Source organism: Limulus polyphemus, unplaced genomic scaffold, assembly GCF_000517525.1.
Source record: "Limulus polyphemus unplaced genomic scaffold, Limulus_polyphemus-2.1.2 Scaffold2361, whole genome shotgun sequence".
Taxonomy (NCBI): Eukaryota; Metazoa; Arthropoda; class Merostomata; order Xiphosura; family Limulidae; genus Limulus; species Limulus polyphemus.
Window position 1 is genome coordinate 42434 of NW_013667971.1, and position 10736 is coordinate 53169.

The 10736-nt window shown below is 30.5% G+C and overlaps 1 protein-coding gene across 2 annotated transcripts in view; it reads left to right on the forward strand.

Moving 5' to 3' along the window:
• The window catches only part of LOC106466723 (corepressor interacting with RBPJ 1-like), a 36782-nt gene that overhangs the window by 21981 nt on the left and 4065 nt on the right, over positions 1-10736 (forward strand). For both annotated transcript variants that reach the window (XM_013927026.2, XM_013927027.2), the window contains exons 8-10: positions 506-609; positions 3286-3371; positions 6364-6464. In XM_013927026.2, coding sequence (XP_013782480.1) covers positions 506-609; positions 3286-3371; positions 6364-6464 — 291 coding nt within the window. The remainder of the gene's footprint in view (positions 1-505; positions 610-3285; positions 3372-6363; positions 6465-10736) is intronic.

The window sequence follows — 10736 nt, forward strand, 5'->3', positions numbered from 1 at the left end:
TCTTTCGAAAGATGGACCTTTCTTCTTCAGGGGCAAACTGAAGAAAGGTCCATCTTTCGAAAGAGCTCAGGTTATAGGGTTTTTATTCATTTCTATCAAGACTTCTTGAATCCACGTGTTTTTCTAACATTATGAATATACTGTCCTTATTTTATGTTGTTTGCTTGTCCTCTATATTGACAAACACAATGCTTAATATCAAGAAGCATTTTATTGGTCAATGATAGATTAGTAGCAAGTGTACACAGTGCAGAGTAGCTTGATCATATCATACTTTTTATTGCGATAAGGAAAAGGGGTAAATAAGAGATTATTCAATTTGGTAAGTTATATAAGAGTTAAGTATTATTAAGTAGAACTTTGTTTTGCTTTTAATGGTAATTAGCTATAGAACAAGAAAAACCAGGCTTTCTGTTGGATAAAATTAACTACTATAGAGTTTTCAAAACAAAACAGAGGTAGGTCTTATTTCTGATTGCAACTTGTTTTGTACCATGGATTGTAGCTCAAATGGACCCTCTAGAATTAATGAGGCAGATGAGAGATGAAGGATATTCTTTAAAACAAAACATCCTTGGTCACCGAATGGATCCAAGTCAGTCTAATCAGGTTTGTATAGAATTTAATTTGTGTGCACACGTGTATCAAATAGAAATGTAAGTCATAATTTATTTTGGACACATTATGCTATTTACTTCATAAACAGAAAAAATGGTATTAGTAAGTATAATTTTTTTATAAAGTAAGACCTGCTTTTGTACTTTCCTTACAATTTCATTTCTCAAGTTCTCTCTTGGATGAGGAATATAAATTGGTGGAAAGTAGAAGGTAGATAAAACAGATTCCAATATCAGATGTATGGAGTGATTAGAAGGAAAACCTTATTATCAATTTGATATTTGCAACTCCTAAACCAGACTTTATAAAGACCATTGAATTAAAAATCTTGATTATGCACTGGTTTGTATAGGACTAAAGCCTTCAGTGATGCTATAGACACTGAGGGAGCAGAGAAAATCCCTTTTCTATTCATTGATCAAGTGAATAATATGAAGGCTACGTCGGCAGTACTTAAAAGGGAAATACCTTCACATAACAGTCTGTTGTTATTTAGCTCTTTCCTTGAACCTGCTTGCAATGAACAATTGCACATTTAGAAAAAGAAGAAAAAAAAACTTGATCTGGGCAGTACTTAAAGGGAAATGTCTTCACATAACAGTCTGTTGTTATTTAGCTCTTGTCTTGAACCTGCTTGCTATGAACAATTGCACATTTAGAAAAAGAAGAAAAAACTAATCGTGGCAGGAATTTAGTTTGAAGGAAGAGAAAACAACATGATAGTTGCCTGCTTTTCCTAACAAGGGTGCTTGGGAATGCTTGTTCCCCTTCAACCCCAGACATGAGAATAATTAGCTACAATGACTATAATCATTTTTAGAAACGTTCATGGGAAGTTTTTGAGAGAAAGCTGTGAATAAGGTTGGAGAATGCAAGATGTTGGTGATCAGCACAAATGTATAAAAGTAATCAAATAATTATAAATTTCTGCCTTTACAAACACACCTCACCACCAAGTGCTCGAGCACATTGATGCTGGGAAAGGAGATTGCTCATCTTCACCCTATGGTTATTTGTAAGAGATCAAGTATCAATTGCTTTGAAAATACAGTGAAATCAAGGAGTGTTTGTAAGCAGCAGTCTCATTTCTGTTCACATTTGTAAAAACACTGGATGATGATGTTTTCTGGGTACAAGTGAATGTAGTGTTGGCATATTGTGATTAGTTTCATGTACTATTACATAGCTCAAAAATGATAATTCTGGGCTGTCAGAGGTATAACCCTTATCTTGAAGATGATGAAGCTGTATTATGAGCAGTCTTCCAGCAGTCTTCTTTGTTAGCCACTGGAAAACAGTGCTTATTCAACTGGCAACCAACATTTTGTATCCAAAATACAAAGATCAGTACTTGAATGAAGATGAGCCATGCATATAATTGTGAAAGTACTAGAACATATTCCAAATGTGGTTCAGTTGGTGTTTCATAAAGTTTCTAAACTTGCTAACTGCGTATTAAGCTTTTCACCAACCATAGCTGTTTGCAAATGCTTTTGGAAGGCATTTAGTAATGTTAAAATATAAAACAAATTGCTTCACAATGGACCAAAGAACTAAACTTGTTAGTATGTAGTATAATTTCTACTTCATCCAAGATTTAGATCTAGACAGTGACAACAGGAAAAAGCAAAATGTAGCAGCTACAACTGAAAGCACTAGAGACTGAAGCCAAGCAAAATCAGGAAGAAGAAATTATTGAGATTGAAAGATTAAGCAAGGATGAAGTCAATGAAGACAGTAAAATTAGGGAGATAGAGTAATAGTTGCTTTTAGTGGTTCAAACTGTTTATTTTTGTTACAGTTGTTCAGACATATTAAAAAGTGCAGTAGTGGGGAATAAAAGGGAAAATAAAATTTATTATTTTTATTTATTTTTGTGTTATGTAATTTTATGTAGGTGTCTAACATAAACGTTATTTATTAGTAGTAATAGTTTTGGTTTTGGCACATTTAATAGCCAAAAAATAAATCCAGATTTGAAAAGAAAAAACTGTGGAATGTTTTTTACAAAATAATTTTCCAGAAAAATTAACATATTTAAGAGTCAAAAACATTCAGGTGAAATTGTTGAGTTTTCCTAAAACATTCTAGACAAATCATTGTTAATTGTTTTTCCTCTATGTATTCGTATTAAACTGTTTTACCTTTTACCTCAACATATTCCGATCAAATAATTGTTGATTATTTTTCCTGAAAACATTTAGATCAAACCACTGTCCATTTTCTCTCAACATGTTCAGATTAAAAACATTCCTCACTTTCTTTCATCATCCATACATTAGTTCTGTACATTTAGGATAAACTTGTGTTTGCACTAGCTCAATATATTTATAATGTTCACTTTAGTTCACCACTTCAGAACAAGCCACTTTCATTTTTCAAGCTAATATAGGATAAATATCCTTTTTTTTTTAGGTGCAGCTTCTTAAGTATGACTTCTTTTTTCTTTTTCTTTAGAAAGCACAATTTTGGGAAACGTCACATTAATGAAAATTGTGTTGCATAATGATTGTTCTTTGTCTTTCTGAAGTTTATAAATCAATAGGTTGGGAATATTTCAAGCTATTGTTATTTCTCAAGCTTTAAACAAATTCACCATTTTCATATATAAATATATATGTACGTATGTTAAATTATCACTTACTTAAATTTTTATTTCTTTGCCAGCAAATGTTAGAAAGTGAAGATGAAGAAGATCCAGAGGTTGCTTTTCTCAAAACTCTGTCCACAAAGCAGAAGAAAAAGCTTCTCAGGTAATTGTTAGCTTAAAGAGAGTTTGTAAGCCTTTTTGTAACAAAATTTATTTGTTTGCTTCTCAGTTTATCTTACAGACCCATTCCATAAATAAAAGATTTTATCATTTCACAACTAGTCGTACCATAATTTCCTTTATTCATTTTTATTCAAGATTTCTAAGTTTAGCAGATGTTGATTTCAAGTTAAATCAGGGTGATTAGTGGTATTTGCTAATCAATTAATTGGTGGACCCATTAATCATTTACATGAGATAATTCAAATAGTTCAGTGTTATGTAAAACTTCCCCTGTGCTAGAAATAAAGTAATTCAAGAACTCTCTAAAAAAACTTTAAGTGAAAAGTAAAATAACTTGTACTGCTAAAATGGAAATTTGATACCTGAAATGGGCAGAGCACAGAGATCCTATTATGTAGCTTTATGCTTGATAACAAACAAACAATGTAAATATTTTGATTACTTGGATAATTGGAATAATCAAAAATAGTAATAATTGGAACAACTAATTTTAATGAGGTGATTATTTTAGTGATAACCAATTTAATCGTAATTTGAATTAATCAATTGTTTGAATAAATGGAAACGGTTATAATCAGTAATTTTGATTAGTTGATTATTTTCCTTGCTGTTGATTAATTGTAATTTAAATTAATATATTGTTTGAATAAGCAGAAACACTAATTTCTATTAACTGATTATTTTCATGACATTAATCGATTTAATATTAATTTCAGTTGATTAGTTTATGTGACACTAATCAATGTAATTGCTACTCATAGGTAACTGATTACATCACTCAGTTCAATATCAAGTTTCTAATTCTTTTCTTGGAATAATTAGCTCCTAATCTTTTGTACTGAATCTTAAGATAGATGACCAATAATGGGGGGAAGGGATTTTTTGGAAATGCCTAAGTTGATAATATATGTATATATACCTCAGGAATTGTATATATTGTTGTAAAAATGAAAATTATTTATTTAAAGCTGATATGCTAGTTTACAATTTACTGTAATCTTTCTAGTTTCATAATGAAATTAGTTTAACTCTTGTGTTGTACAAGGTGCTTACATACAGTTGATTTTGTATAACTTCATGAATGGTTATCTGGCAGGTTTTACTTCATGCTTAGATACTAAATACTTTTTTTTCTGCTACTTCATTTCCTACGTTATACTGAAAACTCCAAAACAAAGCAGCCAACATATTTCAAGAATTAAATTCTTGAAGTACTTAGAACCATATTTTACATGAATGATATTTTAAAACATACATGAACAAAGAATCAAAATGCTGTACTGTGAAAAAGTAATTTAATGTGTCCTCATCAGCTGCAAGCATCGATATATACATCTTGCAGTATTTAAACAAGGATTAATATATACATCTTGCAGTATTTAAACAAGGATTAATATATACATCTTGCAGAATTTAAACATGGATTAATATATACATCTTGCAGTATTTAAACATGGATTAATATATACATCTTGCAGTATTTAAACATGGATTAATATATACATCTTGCAGCATTTAAACATGGATTAATATATACATCTCGCAGTATTGGATTAATATATACATCTTGCAGTATTTAAACAGGCATTAATATATACATCTCGCAGTATTTAAACAGGCATTAATATATACATCTCGCAGTATTTAAACAGGCGTTAATATATACACCTCACAGTATTTAAACAGGTGTTAATATATATACATCTCACAGTATCTAAACAGACGTTAATATATATACATCTCACAGTATCTAAACAGACGTTAATATATACCTCACCATATCTAAACAGGCGTTAATATATATACATCTCACAGTATTTAAACAGGCGTTAATATATATACATCTCACAGTATTTAAACAGGCATTAATATATACACCTTGCAGTATTTAAACAGGTGTTAATATATACACCTTGCGGTATTTAAACAGGCGTTAATATATACACCTCACAGTATTTAAACAGGTGTTAATATATATACATCTCACAGTATCTAAACAGGCATTAATATATATATATACATCTCACAGTATTTAAACAGGCATTAATATATACATCTCGCAGCATTTAACCTTAATGAAGTATGAAATCTTCCAAGTATTATTGCATTTTTGAGAAGGAATTATTTCGACATTTTTTTTTTCTATTTCAATTCTAGTGTATGATGATAGTACATATATCTGTACATAATAGTACAAAATTCTGGGAACCCAGAATGTATGCCTTCCTTCTTCTGAGGTAAATATAGAAGGTTTCCTTTCGGGTTATCAAGTTTCTTGTTTTTTCTGTTTTATCTATCTTTTGATTTTCCATAATTTCCTACTTTAAAAAAGAAAAAACAGTTACTTCAGAAATGGGAAATTCAGAAAACTCCTCATGGTTACATGTGTTTCCTACCAAAAACCTTCATAGTTATATGTATTAACTACTGGAAACCCTCGTGGTTTCCTATTAAAAGCCCTCATAGTTGTATGTGTTTCTTGATTGTTGCTAGGCTTTTTAGAGTTTTTCTAAAACATCTGTAGCATATTTTGTTTTAGGAAACAAAATGCATACAGTGTTTAATAAGATTAGCTATTTTATAAGTTTGCTAGTAGGATTTGCAAGTGTTTGCAACACATGTGAATTTCAGGAAAAATAAAGACATAGAGGTTGTTCATTAGTATGATTTGATAACTGAAACATCTGAATAAGAAACTTGTACTTGAAAAAGAACATGATTTGATTGAAAGTAGAACTGCGTAAAAAAAAACAACAACATAATAATAATATAAGTTGCTGAAGTGGACAAAAGTCTTAAAACAGTATAAAAATATATAACTTTTATGTCTAAAAACTTAAATTTAAAATTGAAAGTAGACTGTTGAAAATTTTCAAACAGATTCTTGTGGTAGTAGTGGACAGCTTATAAAGAAAATCTGGTCATTGTTCTATTTGCTTCTGAATTTTTAATATACTTTATTTTCGTTATAGAAAACTGAACAAGCTTGCTGAAAAACATGAACAGGAAAAGAAGAAGAAAAAATCAAAAAAGAAAAAAAGCCATAAAAAGTTATCTGATTGTTCAGACTCAGGTTAGTTATTGGGCTCTTAAAAGTTATGTGATAAAAAAAAAAAAAAAAGTAGACATTACTAAAAGACAATCTTAAGTTCTACATTGCATTCAACACAGATTTGACTAATATATAAAAGACTTGATAAGCAGTTAATAGCTTAAAATTTCACACTTATATATAAAAAATATTATTTTTCTTCTTTTATAATTATTGGATCAGTAAGGTATGAAATTACAAGGTTTCAGTGCTTTCATCCATCAACCATACTTACTTCAAAGGAATTACATAATGTTTTGTTAAATGTATTTCAGCAAAGAAATGAAATGGTACTTATTCCTCAAAGGAACTCCAGCATTTAGTATCAGTATATCCAGCAAAAGTACAGAGATAATATGAAACGTTAACTTTCTGTATGGAAGCTACAGGTGTAAACAATTAAATGTAGTACTTAAGATTTTACTTTCTGCTTAATAATGAACCTCTGAGCTAATTTTTTTATTTTTAGTAACAAAATAGTATTGACTTGAGATCAGGAAAAGTTAAAATAAGATATAGGGATCTGTAGAGCTTGATCTGAAGAGTATATAGCTGTGGCTTTTTCTGGGGATAGAGTGGTTGTAGAGCCTTTCTATTTCTCAAAGTTAACCACTTCCTTCCTTCACTCTGGTCATGGGTATACATATCTTTCAATGATTCTATGAACATACCTTGTCTGTAAGTGAATGTGCTTCTCTTCAGCCATTTGGCATTTTTATTAGCTCCGATAGATATCCTTTTTGGAGCTTTTTTTATTTTTTTTTCTGTAAGTGCAACCATGTAAGTTACACTGATAGCACAACAAGCATTTTGATACCTTAAGTGAGAAACAAAGCTCTGAATCTGATGTTTCTGACATCTGTTCTCCAAGATGTGTACAATCTTGACAGAAGATTTGTTGGTTGTCCGTATAGTTACCAATGATTATTGGCTTTGTGAGAATCTTTATAGATATTGTATTACAATAATACCATGAACTCAGAAAACGTTTAGTTGAAAATGTCTCCATCTACTAAGAAAAGAAAATTGTATCAACTTCAGCTTTTTTTTTTGTTTTTGAGTTGATTATTGCTTTATGAATTGCACTTTATGAATTTTCAGTTATGTTAATTGCTGATGTAAAGCATTAGACTTAGTCTTAAGGATTGTAATGTGTAGATCAGAATACTGTGTGCCCAAAAATCTGAATGTAGTTATATTTATGTCATCAGGATTACAGGTCAAGAGTTTGTCTGTGATATTACTCATAGTCAGGGGTGGTGCATATAACAGGCTTTGGGTAGGCTTAGCATTCCCAATGAACTGCCCCTCATGGGTATTTTTATCACCAATTCAAAAAATATTATATAGTATTTGTGGAGAAAGAAATCAAAAGAGGACGTATGTGAGTCACTAAAGAGAGTTTATTCATTTAGCAGCATGAATTGATACTTCCCAATTGTCCAACTCCCACAAGTGATAGAACAGCCTACCCAAACAAGATACCCACTTGCCACCTATGTTCACAGTGAAAGAAAACTTTTGTTTTTGAATCTACAAGAGTAAACCATTTAGTGTATTTTATTTAAACTGTATTGTTATACATGCTTGCAAAAGTCAATGTATTTACCTTGAGTTTGAGGAAAACCATCAATATCTCTCCATTTGTGTTACCTCACAGGTCGCTTGCTAAAGTGGCTTTCTACTGTATATTAGTGTCAACATTAATAACCTATTTGTTTCCCTTTATAATGCTAGAAGTGCCAACTATATACATATACTTCTGTAGCTAATTAGTCATTCTCACACTAATATCAAGTTGCACAAGTTTGTTTGATCTTGTCTATAATTTAGGGTTTTTACTTAATGTTTTTACATATTTATGTGATTGAAGTAACTAGGAGGCTTGTTTTTCTATATGTGTGTGAATATTTATTCTTTTTTCATAATTCTCCTTTACTTGCATCCAGCACACAACTTTTGAACTATGCTAACAGGTTCAACTTGATTATGTGTTCTGTATTTGTGAGTTAGTAGAACACTGGTTTTAACCTTATAGTAGGCACTTATAATACATAGGTATGTGTGGTGAGTTTGTTGTATTGGTAGTGTTGGCTAGTTTGTTCTATTACATGTTGAAGAAAGAAAAGCTTAAACCTAGACATAAACTTTATTCTAAAATAAAAATGTAAAGGAAATAGAAAACAGTATCTGAATATATATACCTTACCTTGATATTCGTTAAGTTTCAAATAAGTATTTATTAGATTAAAATATCTTAGTATAATGTTCATTATCATAAAGCTCTATAAACAATATGGCCACATCCACACTCTTTTAAACTTCTCTCTTTAGTGTGACTTACATTTATGATACAGCACACAAAGAGTAACTTGTACATACCTTTTTTAATAATATATCTTTAATACTTAGAATTTTCGGAAGAGGCCTGGAAATAATGATGTTCTTTAAAGAATGTTAATGGTTCTTTTTCCTATAAAATTACAAAAATCCAGTTTTAAATCATTTATTTATTTTAGAAGTTTGTTTATATCTATAAATGTCATATAAAATCAGTTTTAAGTTATTACACAACAATAATCAATCATTTACTCTTATTACTTGTTATGTTATTTGTATTTATAATTGCAGCAAGAAAAACCAAGTGCATATAATTATAAAATTAAAAGCTCAAGTAAATTTAGATTGTAAATTGTTTACTAAGCCTCCATGAAAAAAAAAGATGTTAATACATATTTCTATAGTTTGTTTGACTGTATGTAATAATTTATATTCGCTCTTAAAGACTCTGTCCTTGGCCCATCATCTTTATACTTACTGTAATTGTTTATTTAAGGCACATTTGTCATTGTAGTTCTTTTTCGTTTTAGAGACGAATTCTGTATTGATGCTCCAAATCAACCTTGAGATGCTGACTGATTGTCTGAACATTTGTATCAATTTTAGAAAATGGTTTCAGCCTCATTGTACACTTTTTTCCTAATGTTAAGTAACAACTGTAAAAATACATAAAAGTCCAAAATGGTGCAAGATTTAATAACCAAAGTTGAACCATAAATACATTTATATATTTACAACACGTAACAAAATATATGTAAAGCAGGTCCCATCAAAACATATAAATTACACATGGATTCTGACTTATTTATTTTAATTTTGACTTTGGTACAATAACCTGGTAAAGGTCATTTGCACAAAATATGTAGCAGTCAATATATGGAAGATTCCCTAAGGTGGAGAGCTGTGGTAGACTTGAATCTGGGCAGTCACAGGCAAAGGTAGCGGTTGCACATTCTATGTTCCTTCCAGACGACTGTATACTATAAGATACATTGTAGGTTGAATCTTAACTCATAAAAAAATAACATGGCTCCACTGATATGGCACCCAAGAGACATGTTTACGACAACATTTCAAATTCTCTGTTTGAGTTGTTTTACATAGCAACCTCCTGTGTATTACTGAAGCCATGCAAAGATCCAGAGACAATCTGGTTGGTGTAGAGGATGTTTTATTGAGTCAAAAGTGACATAACAGTTCTCTGCTGGGGTGGTAACCTGTGATTGACCTTGTATTGGTCTTTGAGCAATATCTACAAACATTTGGAATTGTGTTCATAGATGAGAAACAACACTTCTAGTGAAAAAGAAAAGTTTAACATATATATATCCTTGTGTTTATATTTAACCATTCTAAGGAACATAGAATGTGCAACCAGCCTATACACATCATAAGAAGGGATTCTAATGGTGGTGGTGATTTTGATGGTTTGAGCAGGAACTTGCATGGATGTATGTATAAACCTCTACGTGTTTGAGGGTGGTACTGTAACTCATCAGAGATATAGGGATGAGATCTTGGATCTCTATATTTGACCATATACAGGTGCAATATGAGAACTTACTTTTAACCCATTTGTGATGGGCTTGGTATAATATACATGAGTTCGTATACACATTTGTACACGTTAAGTATTTATACTATAACTTTTAATGCAGTAAGTGAATCTTCACAAAATGTGGCAGACTGTTAGTAAAAATTACAGGTCTTTCATAGTATGCATAAAAAATCTGATTTTTTAATAAAGTATTTTTATTATAGATTTGTTTGTGAAAATATTGAGTCTGTTTTCATACCAGTCCAGGTGCAAAGCGATTTTCATGTTATAACTAAAAAAACTATTGTTCATCCCCAAAATCTCAAATATTGTTTGTGTAATCTCGAAAACCTCCTAAGTACATTTCAAATGTTTGT